The sequence below is a fragment of the Notolepis coatsorum genome, assembly GCF_963971535.1.
Source record: "Notolepis coatsorum genome assembly, chromosome: 4".
Lineage (NCBI taxonomy): Eukaryota > Metazoa > Chordata > Actinopteri > Aulopiformes > Paralepididae > Notolepis > Notolepis coatsorum.
In genome coordinates, this window is record NC_140168.1 from 16,079,371 (window position 1) to 16,103,427 (window position 24,057).

At 41.5% G+C, this 24,057-nt stretch overlaps 1 protein-coding gene across 1 annotated transcript in view; it reads right to left on the bottom strand.

Moving 5' to 3' along the window:
- LOC311226426 (guanylate-binding protein 3-like) overlaps positions 1 to 24,057 on the bottom strand; it is a gene marked incomplete at its 5' end in the record, with an annotated part of 45,596 nt that continues 21,539 nt past the window's right edge. Inside the window, 8 exons of the mRNA XM_084311852.1 lie at positions 1 to 1,541; positions 2,094 to 2,218; positions 10,564 to 10,666; positions 10,968 to 11,180; positions 17,661 to 17,941; positions 18,505 to 18,747; positions 21,797 to 22,008; positions 23,527 to 23,636. Of these exons, the coding sequence (XP_084167978.1) occupies positions 1,146 to 1,541; positions 2,094 to 2,218; positions 10,564 to 10,666; positions 10,968 to 11,180; positions 17,661 to 17,941; positions 18,505 to 18,747; positions 21,797 to 22,008; positions 23,527 to 23,636 (1,683 nt within the window). The 3' untranslated portion in view covers positions 1 to 1,145. The remainder of the gene's footprint in view (positions 1,542 to 2,093; positions 2,219 to 10,563; positions 10,667 to 10,967; positions 11,181 to 17,660; positions 17,942 to 18,504; positions 18,748 to 21,796; positions 22,009 to 23,526; positions 23,637 to 24,057) is intronic.

The following is a 24,057-nucleotide window of genomic DNA, read 5'->3' on the forward strand; positions in this document are numbered from 1 at the left end:
TGAATGCATCACCACTTTTAATAATAATCAGAACAGGGATTATTTGCTGTCAATTTACGGTAACCAAATCTTAAATTAGTTAGTTAACTGCTTCATAGTTACAGTGTTAACAGATTATATTCAAGTAAGTAGTACTACCTGAATCTCAACAATACAGTTCAGGGAGAGAAGATTATACAGACGAAAAAAGAAAGAAAAAATACAACTAAACCTCGAAGAAATAAAGATCAAGAAAACACTTTCTGTGCAAAAAACGTAAAAAGTCATTATTGGGCGCCGACGGTTGAGTGCCAAAAACGTAAAAAGTAGTTTTTGGATCGTTTGATCTTTTTACTTTAATCCCCCCTCTACAGACTTGCCCAGAGCGATCTGCATCATTTTTTACCACCCCCACACATTAGAACTGCAATGCCGATCGACTATCACCAGGTGGCGGTATCATCCGTGTCTGAACTGCGATGGCTTGGGTTGAATCACTTCTGCTTGGCCTGTGGCCACTCCTCCTGTTGGGACATAGATTCACATTAATCACCTTGAAATTCCAAATGCCTAAGTGTATTTGACCATCGAAACGTGTATAGACATATACACTGGTAACCGCGATGGCGATGTGATCACTTGGAATTATTCTTCTTGGAATACTTTCTGGCTAAGGTAAGGTACATTCTATGTCTATTTTACCGAATCTGAAACGTGTTTTTCTAACGATCACAGTTCTGTGTTTCACCGGACGATTTTGTTGTGATGGTATATATCTACATGTCATATACCTTTGATTTGGGAGTATTCAGGGTTTCAGGGGATCAGCCAGAACGGTTTGGGCTTATTGCACATAACACGGTTTATCTCGCGATCTATGAAAAAAGATTGTATTATCTTGGAAATGCGCGATGTTTAGCCTGTAATAAACTACAAACTACAGCGTGTGGAAACAAACTATTATTCCCATGCTGGACTACAAGTAATGTTTGTCAAAATGAGCCACACCGTGTCTCTACAGCTATAATACAGAACACAAACAGCTTCGCAAACATAGTGCAACGACCACGGAAACGACTAGAAGGCTGGCATTCTAAGGGTAATGATAACCGAATAGCGTGGCAGCGAAAGTGTTAAGCTGTGAACGCTATTCAGAATCAGAACAATTATAATCCTGCTGAGCCGGCCTTTTTTGGCTGGACTGGATTCCGTTTTGCATTGTTGACATTCGGTGTCCTCCTAGTTACACCCTTGCCAGCAGCATACTTTGCCGCTTTGCGCTGTTCGCGTGCCTGTCGGAATGAGGAATAGTGACCCATGCCCTCACTGACGCCTTGCATGAGACTGCGCACCACGGTAGCAAATCTGCCAGACTTCTCCCCCTTGTCCTCCTCCTGCTTGATCTCCTCCATCTTCGTCTTCAGGCTGGCAATCTCCTCCCTCATGAGGTTTTCCTTCTCTGTGAAGTTTTTCTCCTGCAACAACCTCATCTCCTGCACTTTGCTCTCCATCGCTCTCTCCATCTCGCGCTTCTGCTGTTCCACCTCCTGGTCGCCCTTGATCTGAAGGTGACAGAGGTCACGGTGTTAGGCAGCTCGTTAGAATAAGGACTCAGTGGTTCAAGTGCGTCATCGAGGAGGAAACGTGTAATGTTAAAGGGAGGGCTGAACTGTTATGTAGGCACTGGGGAAAGATGAAGATCTAATGCACTGCCCAGTTTGTTAAGATGTTTTAGAGATGTGTGGATCAGCCAGGATTTATTACATGTCTATTTTATCATGTCTATTTTATGTCTACTTTATCATCTTCTACTTATTTACTATTGTATTCTTGCACAATCGAAGCGGGCATGGCCAACCACATTTCACTGTATGCCCTGGTATATATGTGATAAGTAAACCTCTTGAATCTTGAATCTATGAGAAAAAGAAACAGTGTAAGCAAAGGTGCAGATGAGGGTCTGTATGCCCTATCGGTTATATTATACGTTATATATACAGTATACGCCGTTTGGCACACAGGTAGACCAACGCCAAACCAGAAAGAGGCAGCCTGGCAGCTCTGTATTGGTGAACTGTGCCTGGCTGTCCAGTCAGTATGTTCAGGGTCGATACCTTGAGCTGATGGATGGTCTCCTGTTGAAGCCTCTCCATCTCCTGCGTCTCTTTCTCCAGCTGTTCCTCCTTCTCTCTCATCACCTTCATTTCCTGCTCAGCCAAGACCACTCGCTCTCTCTCCTCTGTAGCAAGAAAGATTTCCAAAACAAGGTCAATAATCTATATACTGTAATAAAGAAAAGTGAAGACTTAAATGTGCATTCTTGTCTCCGGGGGCAGCATGCGTCGTTCTGGAATACTAGGAATACCTGTTGTCTCTACCAGTGACTTTGGACCCGGCAGAGAGTTCCGCTGTAAAGATGCTCTTACAATTCTATAAAGCTCAGTGCTACTTTGGCTTCGTTCACACTGCACGCCTTAGTGCTGAATTCAGATGTATTGCTCAGATCAGATTTTTTTTGGGCACATTTTAATAATATTTATTAATTAATTTATGAATGAATAACAACGAAGATCGACGTGAAAAGAATTTCTAGACTAGTGACTTAAAAATGGCATGAAAGTCGCATGACTGAGGTCACATTGCAAAAAAAATCTGACCTGAAAAGATCAAAGTCCATGTAATTTGTGCTGTTCACTGTTCCGATCTGAGTCACACATGAGCAAAGAAATCTGATTTGGGCCACTTTCATCTGCAGTCTAAACATATATATTGTTTTTCTTTTGTTTTTTATATTGTCTGACCTACCATATTCATGACTATTAAAGGACGGGTTCACTTATTTAACAGGTTCACTTATTTATGTGAACATTGTCTGGCATAGTTTTGACTAGTACAGGCCATCATCTCACAGATCACTGTGAAAACTCCAATCCAATACAAATCCAATACAAAGTGCTTTAGCCTTCAAAAGCCATGATACATCTCCCTTTTCCAAAACAGGAAGCTCACTTTTCATATGTTCTACTGAGGAAATGGTTGCAAACCGTATACAATATTAAGAGTGTCATAGGCCTTGTACATCTAAGTTGCCCAGTTAACTCCCCTATGGACCTCATTGGACTGTTATACACTGTATGGTTTTCAGCCACTTCAACTGCAGCAGCAGTCATAGTAGAGTTAGCTGTAATTAGTTAGTACCGTGGTAGCAGTTGCAGTAGTAGTAATAGTAGTGGAGGTAGTATTACAGTAGTTAGTAGTAAAGGAAAACATCTGGAAGGAATTGTTTCAGGTTAGAAATAATGTTGACTACTTTACAAAACCCAAATCACACTCAATCGTTGTGAGCATGATTACTAATGCAAATTCAAACCACACGACAAAGACAAGAGGAAAGGATATTCTGCATGGCTGCCAAGTGTTCTGCCAATTGTATATAAAGGAAGACATTTTAGCTTTTAGTACAGTCACTATAGAAGGAACATACCATCTAATTTAAGAATGCACGTATACAATTATTTTGGCCCAGAACAGTTCAATCAATATTTGTAAAAGATCAACTCTCTCCCGTGATGATTTGATTTAATAGTTTATTGGTTCAACGTGTGAAAAAAATACTTCAAAACAACTACAGTGTGAAATGTCGCATGCAATGTGCATAATAGATTTATCAAAGCAGGAACAATAAGTCCATTTAGTCATCAATAAGCATCAGTCAAAATCTCTTGACAGTGGAAAAGAATTGCAGTGAACCTTGGATATTTTTGACAAACAAGAGATACAAGCTGGCCTGACCTGGACATTATTTCATTTGGAAATAGAACTAGCAACTTTGTTTTGTCTATGTCAACAGAGTGTCTCTGACAAGTTACTGACACTGCACACAGACAGCAGCAGGTCCCACTTCTACTCCTCACACTTTGAGGCTTCAAGGAGTAAACCTTGTAGAAACAGAGATTCCGAAACCTTCGAAGTCCAACTTCATTTAACCGTTGTGACAGTTACAACCAAATGCAGCTCTACTTGTCATCTCCCGTAACTCCCGCCCAGCCGCTTATATCGCACTGCTATTATAGTGTGTATACCTACACTAGCTTGAGCATATAAAGTAGATCCATATATCACTACACAACATCCTCCCTCTTTTGAGTTAACAAACCTACTGTATGCCTCTACACATTGTAGGTTACAGATGAAAGCACTTAAAGTAAATCATATTTTCTGTTAAGTATTACTCCACTAACTGATAATTCTAAAACATTCCATTACAGATAAACAGTGTTCCAAAATCTATTTTTTTTTAAATCTTTTCTTTCCTTTCCCTGGTGACCACCTCTAGTAACCTTTAGAACCTTCGGTCGATTACTTCATCATCATCTTCATCATCATCTTGTACTTGAACACCATCTTCATCATCTTTTACTTGAACATCCTCTTCATCATCTTGAACTGGATGACAGTGTTTGCGATGTCCAGTCCAGCGTTGAACCATGGCTTGATCTTATCGAAGAAGCTACTTTCCTTTGTCGAGGCTTTCATCTTCTTCAACTCCATAATCTCCCTTTCCATCAACTCAGCCTTCTCTTTGTGGCCCTTCTCTATCAGATCCCTCTGTACCTGCAGTTTCCTTTCCATGGCTCTGTCAAATTCATCCTTCTTCTCCTTCATCTCCTCCTCCCACTTCTCCTCCATCCTCCTCAGCCTCTCCTCCTGGCTCCTGCGGTCATCCTCCATGATGCGCTGCGTCTCCAGGTTTTTCTCCTCGGCGGCCATTTTCTGCTGCGCCAACATGGCGACTTTGTTATTTTCCTCTGGCAGATGGTCAAGGATGAATGAATGAATAAATAGTTTTATTTAGAACAACAAATAATAACAATGTAAAAAAAACAAAAAAAAACAAAGATAATTGCTGTGAAAATAAATATTATAATAAAGTAAGATAAAATGAAAAACAAGTATTTTGTCCGAAAAGGTATAGGAAGAAGCAATATGCTTATACCTACCCCCTTATTGCAATAATAGCCTTAACGATTTTTCTAAACAGTGTTACATTTTCTTCAAACTGAATGATCTGCAAACAAAATCACTTGTCCATCAATCAAGTTAATATATAATAATGACTGTTCATAAACAAAAGTTATTTTACAATCAGGCTACTGTCCATCCAGTATCTTTAGAAAGCAAAAGGTATATGCTGACAAAAACAAAGGAGAACACAGAAAGGACACAAAGAGATGTGTCGTCTGTGTATTTTCTTTTGTGTTTTATTTTTTTATTATTTTTTAAACAACATAAAATTAGATATACAAGCATTAATTAACAGTACACATCCAATGAAATCACCATTTAAATAAATGTAGTATGCGAGATATACACCTAATACTTGCTATCTAATACCCTACATACATATGCTCTGGCTTGCTCCCCCCCCCCCGGACCCCCACTTGGATAATCCATCCATTATCATTCGCTCCTAACCAGGCACTACAATTCATATGCTAGCTTTTATTCTCTCCACCACTTCTAACCACATTGCAATTTTGGTTTCACTGACACCTAAAATTCTTGCTGTAGATATTTCTAGATAAATCACATCGAGATATGTAAGAACCCAAACCTTCCGACAAATTTCTTCCGGTTGAAACCATCGTGATGCTATCAGCTTTTTAGCCGCTGTGATACCAGATAAAACTAATCTCTTTAGCTGTATAGGGACTGCAAACTAAAAAACATCATTCAACAGCAATACAGAGGGGTGTACAGGTATATTCAGAATTAAGAAATTTGATAATTGCTGGGACACTTCTTTCCAGAATATCTTAACTGGTGGGCAATCCCAGTACATGTGCATAAATGTACCCTCATCCCCATTTGTACATAAGGACCATCTGGAGTCTTGTTTAAGTCCCATTCTGTTCAATCTTATAGGAGTCAGGTATGTCCTATGAATATAGTTAAGATTAATTTGTTGATGGTCCGGGTTACGTGACGCAATTCGAACATTTGCCCAGACTTCTTGCCAATCAAAATTTATTTCCAGGTCTGGTATATCTCTCCTCCAGACTGAGTCTAGGGGGAGGATTCCATACGAGGATGTTAGTAATTGATGATAAAAATCAGATACAAAACCTCTCGATGTCTCTCTTTCATAGAATAATTTGTGATATCTGTGGTGTTCAATTGGTATCCTTAATGGGACTCCATGAGCCTTCAAACATACCAATAACTGTGCGTAAAAATAATGTGTGGAACTGGTGATATTACATTTTTTATGTATGTCTTTATATCTACAAAAACCATGTTTGTTGAAAACATCTCCTAATGTGTGTATGCCCATCCCATTTAGGGTATCTTATAGGTCGTTTTCCAATCAGGAGTGCATTGTTATTGAATAGGGGAGTATGACTATGCCATTTATGTGGGTTAGAATATCTTTTTGTGTTTCACGCCATATCCGGATCGCATTAGTAATAATGGGGCCACATTTCAATTCGCATTGCTTAATTGATAATTTGGTGTATACTATGTCCTGCAGTCTATGTGGTGCTACTATATTTACTTCTAAGTTTCTCCAGGATACAGATGCTTGGGAATCAAACCAGGTTGTCAGTGGTCTTAAAGTGTACGCCTTAAAATAGTGGTAAAAATCTGGAAATGCCATACCTCCGTCGGCTTTGTTTCTCTGTGCGGTGGATCTTTTTATACGTGGAGGTTTGTTATTCCAAATAAATTTGTATGCGGTAGAGTGTAATTTTTTCCAGTAACCATCTGGAGGGGGTAACGGTAGCATTGAGCTAATGAAGTTGATTCTGGGTAGGACATCCATCTTAACTATTGATACCCGTGCCTGTACTGAGTTTTTAAGTTTGGACCACCTGTCAAAGTTGTATTTGATCTTATCTTGGATTTTTATGTAATTGTACTTCACCGTTTGGCTTATAGTAGGGAATACTTCAACTCCTAAACATCTGAAGTGTTTAACCATTGGTATTTCTTCTGGAAGGAGTATATTTTTTGCAGGGGCATTAAGTGGAAGGAAAGCCGACTTTGGCCAATTTATCCTAAATCCCGATAGATTGCCAAAGTCATCAATCAACTTGAGAAGATGAGGCATTGAGGTGTTATGGTTTTGCATGAACAGTATTACGTCGTCCGCATATAAACTAATTTGATGTTGTGTGCCCTTGATTGCGATTGGTTCTATGGATTGGGATTGTCTTATATATTGTGCTAAAGGCTCTAATGATAAAGCGAATAGTCCGGGGCTAAGAGGGCAACCCTGTCTAGAAGAGCGTGATACCGGAAAGATTTCGGAGGTGATTATACCTGTTGTAATCATGGCCGATGGGTCTTTGTATAATACTTTAATCATATCAATGAATCCTTTTCCTAACCCCATCCTTTCTAATACTGCCCATAGATAAGACCATTCCAACCTATCAAAGGCTTTCATCGCATCCAGGGACAGCATCGCCTTAGGTGTGGTGTCATCCTTGCTGGCATCTAGCACATGTAGTAACCGTCTTATATTATCCGTGATCAAGCGGCCTCTTATGAAGCCAGTCTGATCAGGATGAACTAAAGACGTCATATGCTTTTGAAGTCTGATGGCTAATACCTTGGAGTACAGCTTGATATCGGTTCCAAGGAGGCTTAAGGGTCTATAACTACCGCAATCGGTGGGGTCTTTGTCTTTTTTAAGGAGGACTGTTATGAGTGCAATATTGTCGTTCTTATGGAAGTTCCCCTCCTTGATTGAATATAAAATCATAGTAAGTAATAGGGGTCCAATTACATCCCAACATGAGAGGTACATTTCTGGTGGGATACCGTCTCTTCCAGGAGCCCTACCACTTCTTTGCATTTCAGATATGGCCTCCCTAAGTTCATCTAGTGTGATGGGTGTTTCTAACTGTTTAGCGTCATCCTCTGATAGTTTAGGAAGGTTAATTGATTAAGATATGTGTCCATTTTGTTTTGATCTAAGGCCGTTTCTGATTTATACAAGTTGGAGTAGAACTCTTTTGAATGTCTCGTTGATTTTTTTAGGGTCTGTAACAAGTCCTTGCTGTGCTTTAATGGTAGTTATATCTGTCGTCTGTGTATTGAATATTTATTATTATTATTATTATTATAAATGGCAAAATGGTAAATGGCTGCATTTATATAGCGCTTTTATCCAAAGCGCTTTATAATTTGTTCCTCACATTTTACCCATTCACTCACACATTCACACACCGCGACCATGCAAGGTGCCAACCTGCTCATCAGGAGCAATTAGGGGTTAAGTGTCTTGCTCAAGGACACTTCGACACGCTGCCCGGGAGGAGCGGGAATCAAACTGGGAAACTCTGGATTACCAGACGACTGCTCCCAAGACACTGTCGTCCCCCATTATATAATATTATTGTTTTAGTAGTTTAGTTTAGTGTTCAACGCCCCACTCAATCACTGCCATTACCTTTAATGTGATCCCGGAAAATGCATTACAAAATACTCCAGACTTTTAATTGCAAATATAAATAAGGAAATTCCAACAACATGCAGTTATGCACAAATAGTAGAATGAATTAGAATTCTACAGCTCCATAAAATCCTAGGTTTGAGTTTCTGGCTTTGGGAGAAAGTTATTTATCTTCTAGAATCCTGATTGTACTGTACTGTTCACTACAGGAATAACAGGCTCAGAGCACCTTTCTAATACTGACTAGCACCCAGTCTCATTTGTCTCAAGAATGAGAGTGTAGCTTAACACTTTAAGTGCCGAAAACGTGTTTAGGCGTCTTTCCTAGCCATGCTAAAGTTGCCGAGGACGCCCTAACTCGTCTTTAATATCAATATTTCAAAAATCTGTGATCGAAATCATATTTTTCCTCCGCAGCCCTGAGACACAGTGCTGGCCTCCTCTCAACCCTCTATTGATTGATTGAATTGATTGAAAAGTTTATTAACAGATTGCAGAATGGGTACAGTACAGTACATCTCAATACATACAATTGTTAAGGGGATGCAGACCAGAGAAAGACTTTCGTCTTGTTTCCACCAGGGTCCCCCATTTTCAATTCATCATAACATATATGACATACATGACATACAGATAGACAGTACTGCTACATCTATACATTTATGACATATCAGATTTGCGGTTCAAGAGCGCCATCTGGTGGCCGATCGGCAGAAGCGCCAAACAGGAAGTCATGTGGATGAAGTGCTGATCACCCATATTACTTCCGGCCACTCTCTATAGCTCCCGCGACTCCATCTTGAAACACTCGATAATAGATTGCTCGCCCTAACTCAATAAACAAAGTTATTTGGACGTATATACTATTATACAACCTGGAAATGGACCGGGTATTTCGACATCCCATAATGGAAAACTGTCTACCCCACGCTGATCGCCCAACGGCCCGCGGAGACTGGGGTGAGTTTTAGCGTGTAGTATTACCGTGTTCGACACTAACTGCTATGATGAACATTTGACCCACATTAGATGAATGGTATAACGTTGCCCACGGAATTATAAACGATCCCCCGCCCATCCGGTCATCATCAGATGATACGTAGAAACTTCTAGAAGCACGTCCGTTTGAAATTTTTCATCTGGCACCGATCGCTACCAAACTGTATTTGATCATCAATATAATGCATTTGGGGCTATAAATCACGTTCTGGAGAAAGCTGCAGAAAGAGATGAAAACATACTTATACTTTAGATCATATTTTAGTATGAATATGTGAATGAAAAAGTTTAACGTTCATACACCCTGAACAATACATATAGGACATTGAATGGGCCCTAATAATGGCAATCTAGCAATAGAATTTAAAAAGTTATAGCCCTGCAAAGAAGGGGAACTTCTCCATAGACAAATAGAGCTGGCAAGGGATGCTATATCATGAATTTAACCTTCGGCAGTTAAAGTGTTAAGTCTCAAAGAAAGTGTAGCTTAAGTTTCACTTTCATTTAGAGTAGATTTTAGTTTGCGTGAAGGAGAGAAAGGAGGCTCGAAAGACGACACGACACAAAGATGGCAGAAGATTTGGAAATATTTCTGATTAAACTCTGCAGCAGAATGATTGGAGAGGAGCTGAGGACCAGTCCAGACCAGTAACAGTATGTTTACGCGATGCGCTAAATAAGGCTGCAGCTACATTGATCTGTCAATGAACAGATAGAAAATGTATGGAAGGTATTACTGTCCGTTGGTTTATTTTTAAATTAGAACATAACTTCAACTCTGTCTGTCCATCAAACGGACACGCCTAATTGAAGATTTATTAAAAACAGACGTTGACGGACACAGCGGATCAATGTAGCCGCATAACATTAAAGATTAAAGTACTGCAAGCACTCAGATATTGATTTTGTCAAATGTCCGGTGTCACTGGTAATACCGGTGTTGTCATGAGTTTATTAGTCATGGGAAATTTCACATCACTGCAGCAACCCTAGCAAGTGCCTGCCTTTCAACCAGTTCAGTTAGGACTGGTCAGTAGTCATTCACTGTGGGATTGCGGTTGGATCAATGTGGTCCAAGCACAAAAGAAAAGATTAAGATTTAGGCCAGAATACCATGTACTTACCGTGTATCTTTTTCTCGTTCTCAGTCAGTTTCTTATCAGCATCAAGGATGAACTTGGACTCCACGCTGCGATCTCTCAGGAAGTTCTCCAGAACCTCCTCAGCCTGAACAACATCAAATATGTTACCGGTTATTGTTTAACGCCACATACAATACGTTGGCTAATCATAAAACATAGTAAAAACAGAACATAAGCGTAAAAAAAAAAAAAAAAAAGAACTCCAACAGGTGCTGGACAGAGATAGTGGGTGAAAAAACGGAGTAAGAGCCGCAACTTGAGTTTTCATCTGTGGGTTTTTAATCTGCTAACCGTAGGTTCTAATGTTAGAAACCAAGAACAAACTGTACGTCAAAACACAAGTTTAACAAAAAAGTCAAAGTCTTATTTGACAGTTGAATTCTCACCCTGACTCCTTTGTCCGGCGTGGAGCGGTACTTTGCCACCAGGTCATCGTGCTGAGTGCAGTACAGCTCATAGCCTCCTGGTTTGGCAAAGAACCCTCCCTGCATCATCTGGGCCACTGGTCCATGCAGTTGTTTCAGCAGATCACTGCACCTTTTCTCAGAGGCCTCCTCGTTCTTGATGAGAAGTTCAGCATACTGGCTTGAAATATCCCTCTAAAAGCAATCAGGATCATTTAAAGTAAGAGACCAACAGTTATCTATATGGATGAATTATGCAATGATTACATTACTGGTTTCACTGGAACCAATCTTCTAGTCCTGTTTCCATTAAGGTTGAACAACTGCTTGTTAAGATACTTCAATGGCATCACAGACTATTTTGCCTTTGATGATGATGGGTTGTTTAATATGAAACAGCTGGTATTTTAACCAGGTGAAGGTTGGTTGGTACCTCCTTATACTACATCATTATTGGAATGGACTTTTGGAACCTATGAAACCCGTTCTAGTGACTGGCTGGTCCTTAACACTTTGAGTTTCTTTTTTTTTTTGCTTTGGAATACTATAGTGAAATATTTTGCACTGTTGTCGCATTTATCTTGTTGAAATCCTCCCACAGGTTCTTTTTACTACCACATATTTAATTGAGACCCTTTATTTGTTTATTATTTCAATTTAGCTGGAAATACATTGCTACATCATTCAGTAACATTTGCAGAGCCTTATAACAAAAACATTATTACGGTCACCATTGATTAATCAACACATTTTATTATTTATTTTTCTATTTCATTGAACATTGCACATGTTAAAAGCCATTTTCTTTACTCAAAATGTGAGTATTACCAAGTCAACTTGTGTTCTTAAAACAATGACAATAAACATAGTTTTATTAGGTTGAAATAATGTGGTTGTGTACTTATTTTTCTGTTAACTTATTATGGATTGAAAACTGAACCTTAACACTTTAATCGCCAAGGACGCCTTAACACGTCATTCCCCGCCATGCTAATTCTGCCAACACGTCATTGAGATCAATATTTCAAAAATCTGTGATCGCAATCATATTTCTCCCACGGAGACTTGAGATCTACTGTTGATCCCCTCTCAACTCTCCAACGGTTCAAGAGCGCCATCTGGTGGCCGATCGGCGGATCGCCCAAACCGGAAACTGGTGCTCATCCAAATTCGGTCCGACCACTCGCTATAGGTCCCGGGACTCGAGCTCGACACAATGGATAGCGATCCGTTACCAATAACTCGATAAACAACATGATTTGGACGTATATACTATTATACAACCTGGAGATGGATCGCATATTTCAACATCCATAATAGGAATCTTTTTGCTCCACGCTCATCGCCCAACGGCCCGAGGAGACTGGGGTAAGTTTCAGCGTTTATGTTTACCGTGTTCAATACAAACTGCTCTAATGATCATATCACCCACACTACATGAATCATCTAACGTTGGCCACGGAATTATAAACGACCCCCCCCCATCCGGTCAACATCAGATGATAAGTAGTAACTTCTAGAAGCACGTCCATTTGAAATTCTTTATCCGGCGCCGATCGCTATCAAACTGTATTTGATCATCAATATAATGCATTTAGGGCTATAAATCACGTTCTGCAGAATGCTGCAGAAAACGATAAAAACATATTTATACTTTAGACCATATTTTAGTATGAATATGTGAATGAAAAAGTATAACGTTCCTACATCCTGAACGATAGATAATTGACGTTGAATGGGCCATAGTAATGTCAATAGCAATACAATTTAAAAAGTTATAGCCCTGCAAAGAAGGGGAACTTCTCCATAGACAAATAGAGCTGGCAGAGGATGGTATAAGGATGTACATAAGTGTGGCAGAGAAAGTGTTAAAATGCACAGTAACTGAACTCAATATTTTTAAGTTCTGGTAACTTATTATTATTTATTTGTGTACAGTGTAGTCTTGCGATCAATCAAAACGTATTTACACGATATACCTCACATTCACCCTACATTCACATCCTGGTGTTCTCCTGGTGTTCTCCATTAGGCCTGTAGGTGGAGCTATGACAGCACACGTACAGTACACACATAGATGGTGTGTGATGTGTCCAAAAATGAATGGGCAAATGTGAGTGAAATGGTTGCACTGTATGCAGCTGTTTGTCTGCATTGCATTCCCCCCCCCCAACTCAGATTTAGGGTTGATACAACCATCATAATAATATTGTTAATAATAACAATAATGATGTAATAATGTAAAGATTTTCATTAAAAAGACCTGATTATGAGAAAAAAAATTACAATGCATGGAATATTGTTGAGGCACACTAGTTACAACTATATTTCAAAAAGGCACTCCATGTCAAAAAGGTTGCTGACCAGTGGCGGCCGCTGGGTACTTCGCCACTAGGGGCGCTATACCAAATATTTTGCGAACATGTACAGTACAGTACTGTACCACGCAAGACTCATGGCAAGACATGAGCGATTCGACTCACGCTCACGGCAATGAATCGGCTCTTATGAACGAGTCGCTCAGCTGTTACTACAACAACACACAACCAGTCAAATAAAGTATAGTCTAGACTCTAATTCACAACTTGAAACACAATATAAATAGAAAAGTTAGAAACAAAACTCGCCCGTCTCCAAACACAGGCAGATCTCTCCCTCTCTCCTTCTCTCTCTCACACACAGCGCGACGTGGAATCGATTCGTTACACAATCAGACCTATTATATACCAAGAATAACTTCAGTATGAGTACAGGGCTGTACACATATTTTGCATATTGTTAAACGAGCCAAGGCTAGCTATTAAACTATCGATATGAATCGAAAATCTGGGACCCTGATGTAAACAAGACAAACGTCTTTCTCTGGTCTGCATCCCCTTAACAATTGTGTGTATTGAGCCGTACTGTATTGTACCCATTCTGCAATCTGTTAATAAAGTTCTCATTCATTCATTCATTCAAACATAGACGATATTGAACAAGCCATAATCCACGTATTTTCAATCCGAGAGAGCTGCAGTAGTTAAATCAATGAGCCATCGATAAATAAACAATCAGCAATGTCTCGCTTCATGAATGGCCAGCAGTAGTACTGCTCCTAAAAAAACTATTTACAACCGTTAACGTTAAGAAGAGAGAGAGAGAGAGAGAGAGAGAGAGAGAGAGAGAGAGAGATTTCTTCAACCTCGAACCTAAATTCCTTAGCAACCCGTGTTACCAAGTAAACAAATCACAGAACGATAGCCAGTTAGCCCGCACCAGCCTAGTAGTACTACTAACGTTAGCTCCCAGAACGATAGCCAGTTAGCCCGCACCAGCCTAGTAGTACTAACGTTAGAGAGAGAGAGAGAGAGACTCACTGTTTAGTTGAAACGTCCAGGGCAGGAAACGTGTATAATCCGCCATATAGCTTGTTAGCCAAGTGTTAGCTCAGCTGAGCTCGTCGACGTTAGCACAACAAACAAGACGAAAGTCTTTCTCTGGTCTGCATCCCCTTAACAATTGTGTGTATTGAGCTGTACTGTATTGTACCCATTCTGCAATCTGTTAATAAAGTTTTCAATCAATCAATCAATCAAACTCAACAAGTACATTCCTTTGTCCATTTCCGCTCGAACAGACTGCAAACTACCTGGCGTTCTATCGCCATGCTCTAAGACAAACTCTAACCTTAACCAACTTTGAAAGAGTGCCTAAGCTTAACAGTCTAAAGAACTTGCAGTCACAGCACGGCACGCTCTAAGACAAACAACAGTCCTAGTACCAGGAACCAAGCTAGAACTTGCTAGAATTGGAACATTAGAAATTGGATTCGGCCAATCAGAGATCGTCTCTGTGAAATTCTGCCATAGAAAAAAATACTGGCGTCGGCCAATCAGAGAGCGTCTCCGCGAAATGCGGCTATGGAAATTCTCACGGAAGTTCACGCTGCTTTCTAGACCGCTTCAAATCGCGCTCGGATTCCAACATAATAGTCATATTTCAACGCACAACGCCGTATGCACTGATTGGCTGTGACGGAGACAGCGATCAAACTGTGACGCGCACTCAGAGCGCTATCGCTTCTTGCCCAGGCGAGAAATACGAAAAAATAAAAAAAAACGTCACTTCCTGCCCATGAAAACGCTGTTTTTTTTATTTAGATAATAACGTTATATTGTGCATTGGAAATACAAACATACTTAAAATGAGTAAATATTATTCATTTTAAACATGTTTATATTATTTATAGGGCTATAAAACAAAAAACAAAAAAGTTTATTTTTTTTCTTATTCTCTCATTTAACAGGTGGGTCGGCGCCCATAGCGCCACCAGTGGCGAGCCGCCACTGTGCTGACCCCTGCTTTAGACTGATGAAGGGGGGGGGGGGGGGGGGGGCAGTTTCCTCATTTTACTTTTTCCATCAAGCCAACTGAAGAATCCATTGTGATCGCCGGCCCGGAAAACGCGTGGATTATGTATTTACAGTACCCAACGCTGAATCAAATTCCTTAGCAACCCGTGTTACCAAGTAAACAAATCACAGAACGATAGCCAGTTAGCCCGCACCAGCCTAGTAGTACTACTAACGTTAGCTCCCAGAACGATAGCCAGTTAGCCCGCACCAGCCTAGTAGTACTAACGTTAGAGAGAGAGAGAGAGAGACTCACTGTTTAGTTGAAACGTCCAGGGCAGGAAACGTGTATAATCCGCCATATAGCTTGTTAGCCAAGTGTTAGCTCAGCTGAGCTCGTCGACGTTAGCACAACAAACAAGACGAAAGTCTTTCTCTGGTCTGCATCCCCTTAACAATTGTGTGTATTGAGCTGTACTGTATTGTACCCATTCTGCAATCTGTTAATAAAGTTTTCAATCAATCAATCAATCAAACTCAACAAGTACATTCCTTTGTCCATTTCCGCTCGAACAGACTGCAAACTACCTGGCGTTCTATCGCCATGCTCTAAGACAAACTCTAACCTTAACCAACTTTGAAAGAGTGCCTAAGCTTAACAGTCTAAAGAACTTGCAGTCACAGCACGGCACGCTCTAAGACAAACAACAGTCCTAGTACCAGGAACCAAGCTAGAACTTGCTAGAATTGGAACATTAGAAATTGGATTCGGCCAATCAGAGATCGTCTCTGTGAAATTCTGCCATAGAAAAAAATACTGGCGTCGGCCAATCAGAGAGCGTCTCCGCGAAATGCGGCTATGGAAATTCTCACGGAAGTTCACGCTGCTTTCTAGACCGCTTCAAATCGCGCTCGGATTCCAACATAATAGTCATATTTCAACGCACAACGCCGTATGCACTGATTGGCTGTGACGGAGACAGCGATCAAACTGTGACGCGCACTCAGAGCGCTATCGCTTCTTGCCCAGGCGAGAAATACGAAAAAAAAAAAAAAAACGTCACTTCCTGCCCATGAAAACGCTGTTTTTTTAATTTAGATAATAACGTTATATTGTGCATTGGAAATACAAACATACTTAAAATGAGTAAATATTATTCATTTTAAACATGTTTATATTATTTATAGGGCTATAAAACAAAAAACAAAAAAGTTTATTTTTTTTCTTATTCTCTCATTTAACAGGTGGGTCGGCGCCCATAGCGCCACCAGTGGCGAGCCGCCACTGTGCTGACCCCTGCTTTAGACTGATGAAGGGGGGGGGGGGGGGGGGGGCAGTTTCCTCATTTTACTTTTTCCATCAAGCCAACTGAAGAATCCATTGTGATCGCCGGCCCGGAAAACGCGTGGATTATGTATTTACAGTACCCAACGCTGAATCAATAAACGCGATCAATATTTGGAATCTATTTGGATATCGTTATCTTTTTGGATAACATCTGATCTGAGGTAAGGAATTTATTTTACCAGTCTTAGGATAATCAGAGCTATTTTCACAGAGATATCAGCGTTTTGCCCTATGCTTGTGTGTGTGTGGCTGTGATCGCTGATGAGGAAATGAGAGAATCGATATTTCAGCCCGCTTCTATAGCGTGCATAAGTACACATATACTATCGATAATCTAGCATTTATTTGAAAACGATTCATAAATAGGCAGAAAAAATTACAACGCTTTTGTGTATGCCAGAATATTCCAGTAAATGCCGATTATCACAGAATCTTTATATTTTCCTTGAAAACGAGGGCCTTAAAAAACTATCCGTTTCAACAATGTTGACTGCAAACAAGTCATTGATAAACGACGGGCAGATTAGACACATAATTTAAAACAGAGATTATGCGTTCACAACGCTATCATTGAAGTGGTTGGTGGCATTTACAGTACTGTATTTGCAAATCTGGTATGTCATAAATGTATAGATGTAGCAGTACTGACTATCTGTATGTCATGTATGTCATATATGTCTATATGAATTGAAAACGGGGGACCCTGATGGAAACAAGACAAACGTCTTTCTCAGGTCTGCATCCCCTTAACAATTGTATGTATTGAGCCGTACTGTATTGTACCCATTCTGCAATCTGTTAATAAAGTTTTCATTCATTCATTCATTCATTCATTCATTCAAAGGAGGGAAACCTCAGTTGCCTTTCGAATTTAAATAAAGGTTTGAAATTAAATGAAGGTTTGAACCAATTGTTCTCTGCAACCATTGCTGTTTTATTTGATTCTGTGTTGGAGGTTTTTAGTGCAACAGCGACTCAAATGAGGACCCTTACCGCCAGCGTTTTAAGAAAGTCTCCGTTTTCGTCTTTGAAGGATCTGCTCATGAAGGCCTTGGTGGCCTGTTCGTTTGACCGGTGGTGGTGGTCTGACATCATGCCCGTGTCCACAGGGAACGAGGCCTCCGCTAGCTCCATGCCTCTCCTGTACACGTCCAGACCCTCCCTGACCGCAGACTCGTTCTCTATTTTAGCCATGGTCAGCACCGCATTCTCCAGGCAAGGCACAGCGCCTCGGACGATGGTCTCCACGTACGTCTGAGCCAGGTGACCTAACACTGCGAAGACAAATATGACGACTAAGTTGAAATCACATGTGCAAACGGCAGCAAACATCTATATAAACATGGCATGTAATATTAATCTAAATAGGTGGTTCACGGGCGGCCGGGTAGCGCAGCGGACTAAGCGTCTGTCTACCACCACAGAGCCAGTGGGATCGAATCCGGCTGTGGTGCCTCCGGCTTGGCCGACCGTCCATACTAACACAATTGGCAGTTTTAGCGGGTGGGAAGCCGGCGTGGGTGGGTCCTGGTCGTTGTAAACAGTGACTCCTACAGTTCGGTCGGGGTGCCTGCACAGCAAGGGGAGGCTATGGGAGAGGTAGTGTGACCTTCCACACGTTACACTCTCCCAGTGAGAGTCCGCGCTGCCAGGTGAAAAGAAGTGGTGGGCTGGCTACACATGTGTCGGAGGAAGCATATGATAGTCTCCGCCCTCCCAGACCGACGGTAGGGGGTAGAGTGCGCAACGACTAACATTGGGATGGGAGAAAAACGGAAAAAGAAGGGGGGAAAAGATCATTCAAAAGAATTATTAAAAAAATAGGTGCTTCACTTACTACTCCCGGTCAATTCATGTCCACCTTTGACAGTCTTCACACGGCTCTTTTCAAAGACATAGCGGCAGAAGGCGTCTGAGACCTGTATGAAGTCTGGGCAGAGGTCACCATCGTTCATGGTCTCCAGCCTCTTCATGTTGTCAGGAGAGGAGGGGGTCGGGAACACAAAGCACTTCCGGGAGGGGAAGTAATTCCGGATGCACTCACGAGGAAGGTTGTAGAGCAGGGTCTTCTTATCACGACCTACGAGACAAATGAAATGTATATGGGATTTATTTATTGCACTCCTAAGAAAATTACTTTATTGTCAATGTACACAGGGCATTTAAATGTATTTTTGCATATCCCTCTTATCAAATCATCACAGGAGTTACACATAACCTACACAGTCCTCATATCCCTCCTAGTTACACATAGCCTACACAGTCCTCATATCCCTCCTAGTTACACATAGCCTACACAGTCCTCATATCCCTCCTAGTTACACATAGCCTACACAGTCCTCATATCCCTCCTAGTTACACACACACACAGTCCTCATATCCCTCCTAGTTACACACACACACACAGTCCTCATATCCCTCCTACAGTAGTTACACATACAGAGTCCTCATATCCCTCCTAGTTACATACACACAGTTCCCCACTGATATGCATTTCATCAGAGAGGTCAGCGCCCCTTGAGCAGTTTTGGGGTTCAGTGCCTTGCTCAGGGGCACTTAGGCAGAGATGGTGGGCACCGTAGATGTAATACCAGCCACCCTTCAGTCACCAGCTCACATACAGTATATACACCCTCCTGTCAGTGGAGAGAATTGAACCAGGCCATCCATCCATATTGGAGCTTGTCTTGTGTGTGTGTGTGTGTACCAGTCCAAGTCTCGTCCTGTCATGTTTACTTTTAATGTTATGTTTTGATGTAAGTATTATATCTGTGTGTGTGTGTGTGTAGCCTACTAGTCCTTTGTCATGTTTACTTTTAATGTCATGTTATGATGTAAGTATTATGTCTGTGTGTGTGTGTAGCCTACTAGTCCTTTGTCATGTTTACTTTTAATGTCATGTTATGATGTAAGTATTATGTCTGTGTGTGTGTGTGTGTGTGTGTGTGTGTAGCCTACTAGTCCTTTGTCACGTTTACTTGTAATGTCATGCTATTGTAGCACCCTGAATATTCTACTATTATTCAGAAGTGCTGACTTGGCCTTTTATCTCCCCTTTGTGCACAAAGACATGTTAACCAGTTTCCCTTGATATTCTCCTGAACAATGACGCGAGTTTCTCCTTCTCTCACCGGCTGGTATATGGATTATAAACACTAAACTGAATCATATTCAATTCACCCAGTTCTTCCTGTGGGGCTAGTTGGCGGTGCCAGCAGGGGGCGGCGGTGGCAGGCGGAGCGCAGGAGGGAGGCGCCCAGAAGAAGCAAGTCAACTGAAACGGAAGTGGAGAGAACCAGCCTCTTCGACGTTGAACGTGAACCTGGATGGTCATGTCGTTGTAGAGCCCCGTAGTGAAGCATGCAGGTGAATGTATTGGACTTGAGTATATTTCGGGTTATAGTAGAAATATAAGCGTAGTAGCGTGTTGAATATCTCAACGGAATAACCCTAGTGATACAGCGAGTTATCCTAGAAGAAAGCGGTATATCAAAGTGGCTAATGTTAACGTTATCCCCTCCAGCGAGGTGCCCCCGGCAAGCGTTGCCTGAAGAGAACTGGTGGTTAGAGGCACCGTGCGTTGTTGCATGTTTCGGCTAGCAGGAGGGCTGTCTAGGACCCACAGAGTAGCTTCAGTTAAGGTAGCCACCAGATTACCACGCGCGTCAACACAGCTCGTCGACCAGCAGCTTGTCAGCACCGGCAGTCAGCAGCTTGTCAGCACCGGCAGCCAGCAGCTTGTCAGCACCGGCAGTCAGCAGCCTAGCACGGGAGTTCGTCCCGTCCAGCAGAGATCGCCATCACTCAGCACGCGCCTCCAGCCCGCTACTGCCCCTCTGCCTAACACAGCTTGCTAGCTCCTGGGACGAGAGCGTTCGACGCCATCTTACCACCCGGACTAGTGGTGGTGCGGCGAGGCCGCCATCTTGGTTGAGTACACTGGCACTTCGGTGACCAAGATCCTATCGTACATTACACAGTGTGTCGCGGCCTACGGGCGAAGCTAATGGTTGCTAACCACAGTGCATAGGGGTACCCCATAAACATTACATGCCGGCATTAGTTTAGGACTTTTGTTTGGTAAAGTGGGCCCACCTTTTTCATTTCCTTTGAGTGTGATAACATGTATGTTCCTTAAATATTACTTTCCCATCTACTTAACCCTTCCCCTCTTGGAGGTAAACGTAACGCTGCCATATAAGTAAAGCCTTAGAGAGGTATTATTATTGGTACTAGCCCAGACGTGGGTAATGAGTCAAGTACATTGAAGTCTACAATATCTGGGTCTATTATATTTGGGTTTGCAATACCTGGTTCTATACGGTGTGGGTGTACGATATAAGTGTCTGCAAGGTATTGAATTACAACTGAAGTAATAATAGAACTACCTTCCATTTGACCCATTGCTATTAAGTATTTGTAGCTGACCAGTCCTTAAATAACGATAAAGAATGTAGATGGGAGTCTTGTGTGCGTGTCAATTCCTGAGCCTTGACATTAACCCTTTTGGTGCGGGTAACGTTAACACACTTAACCCCTTCCTACCCAATTTCCCCTTTCAGCTATTAAGGTCTCTAATGTCACCGAGGGAGGGTACTGCTTGCGGGAGGAACTAAGCTACTTATTTACATATCAGTCACTAGGTGTGGGAGGGTTAACGGAGGTATTGGGGGAAGTGAGAGCGAGTTGGGGAGTACTGCTGACCGCCCCGGAAAGGCAAGGAAGACCAGAGTACCAGACCAGGTTGGTAAATCCCGGGCCCCATCCACTCCCACTGCCGGCCTCCAGTTTGACGCTCCAGGCCCAAAGACGAGGGTGCAGTCAGACGGAGCTCTACTGTGTCTCGCTACCCAGTGACTGTGCACACCCGTTCCCACGAAGCAGGGATAATCCACCCTGCTACACTATGATGTAAGTATTATGTCTGTGTGTGTGTACTAGTCCTTTGTCCGGTTTACTTGTAATGTTATGTTATTAAGTATTATGTTGCACGGTCGGTGGTCACAATGTACGTTTTTTGTGGACCCCAGGAAGAACAGCTACTGCAATGCTGTAGCTAAGTGGGGATCCTATAAACTAAACTAAATCTAGCCAAGGAGCCCCATTGATTAACCTTTACATTAGAGCACCTTTCTTGATTTCCAGGGAATGCTCCAGATACTTGTCTTCAGTGACATCTCTGCCGTCTATCTTCAGCTCCAGGAAGAAGTCCCTCACAGCCCACACAAAGCTGGGGAAGAACTGCACAAACTGGGCGTCGGCTCCTTCCTCCTCCTCGTCAGCGGACGACGCACCGTTGGAGGAATTCACCTTAATCAAATCTGTCAACTCTGTCACATATCTGGGCCGTGGTTGAGGATTAACTGACACGATACAATGAGTTCTACAAGATTTCAAAAGGTTTAAATATCAACAGCGGCAACCGAATAATAACCTACTACATCCTTGTGTTTCAATGCAATGGGTTGCTGGGCAAGACTGGCTTATATAAATCAAATAAATTTAACTTTCAGTTTAATTTACTCCCACAATGGACTTCCAAAACTGATACACTTATGTTTATATTACATACTAACGGTCATTTTCTATCTCATTTCTTGCATTTTAGCATTTTGTTAGCATTTTGTAGTTTTTGGACATTTGCGTTTTGTATATTGTATATTTTGTATAGCGTTTTGACTTTATTCCTTTTACTCTTACATTACATTTACATTTAGCTGACGCTTTTATCCAAAGCGGCTTACAAGTTCTGTACAACAAGTCATCAGGAAGGGTACAACTCTATCAGCTGAGTAAATGTTCATCAAAGGGTTGCATGCTACAGTGTAGGTTAGTTTATTAGGACAAGTGCATGACAGTAAGGTTAGTTAGGGTTAGATATATTTTTATTTTATTTTATTTTTTAGATAATGGTTGAAGTGCGTCTTTAGTCGACGGCGAAAGATTGGACGGGTTTCGGCTGTCCTAACTGGGGTGGGTAGTAACTTCATTCCACTCTTGGTTGGAGAGTATGGACGCAATGTTGTGGCCACCTTATCATAGTGAGTCAATATGACACAATCTTTTAAACCTTGCTGTCCAAACTCTGGTAATAAATAGTTCTGGATATAAATAGCTCTGGAGATAACAGCCTGCTGCTAAGGGAACAGGGAATGACACTTTCAGTTTCAGTTCCGTAGAGGGGATTTACAAGAAATGCTGCTGGATCAAGGAAATACACCCACATGGGGGGGGGGGGGGGGGGGGGGGGGGGGGGGGAAGAGAGAGAGAGAGAGAGAGAGAGAGAGAGAGAGAGAGAGAGAGAGAGAGAGAGAGAGAGAGAGAGAGAGAGAGAGAGAGAGAGAGAGAGAGAGAGAGAGAGAGAGAGAGAGAGAGAGAGAGAGAGAGAGAGAGAGAGAGAGAGAGAGAGAGAGAGAGAGAGAGAGAGAGAGAGAGAGAGAGAGAGAGAGAAAAGAAATCGATCAGTTAAAACAATTATTATTCCCTGCTCCAAGACACTGACCGGATGTCCCAGTTAGCCATTCTGTCATTATTCCCATTAGTAATTAGTAATACTTATTATTAATAATTATAATAATAATAATAATAATAATAATAATAATAATAATAATAATAATAATAATAAATCTTTTGTAAACAAATTAATTTGAATATAGGAGGGGATAACTTTCAATCAAATGCAATTAGTTAAAAACACAAAGAAAGTATGAACTACTACTAAATTAACTGAGATAAGCTTGAGCATATAGTGTGTAGATCATTAGTGGTCTTGTTCATCTTAAGGACACAAGAATGTGGTACAGTAGTTGTGTGTGTTGGTACTACAGTTGCTTTTCAACAGGATCTCACTGCAGGATACTGTAGGCTCTCCACCGCTTGGTTGTCTATGGTTCCTCTGCTGTTGTAGACCAGAGTGCTGCTCAACAGAATGGCCAAGGAGAAGATCCAGGAGTCGTTCTTGGCATCACCCTGAAACCAACAAACACCGTGATGCAGCGATCTGGGTCCCGTTTCCCCGTTTGCACCATGAAGACCAATATGCACCTTCAGCCAGTGTTGTACTCGTGACTCGACTTGGACTGGAGCACTGATGATGACTCGGACTTGAGCATTTCTTTTTTATTTATTTATATATAATGGCATAAGATATTGATGGCTAGTGCATTTGTTTGGCTATTGTGTCACAAAGTAAATAAATTCCCTTTGAAACGGTGACTGCTGTGTCATTTATGTTTAATGTAGACCTTTTTTTATTTGTATGTCAGCTCTTTGACTGCCAGAGGGGAGTGGACTCAACCTTGATGACTCAGACTAGGGTAATGAGAACTCGACTCTTACTCGAGTCTGGCTCTGCTTTGGTGACTCGGACTTTGACTCGGACTCAAACACT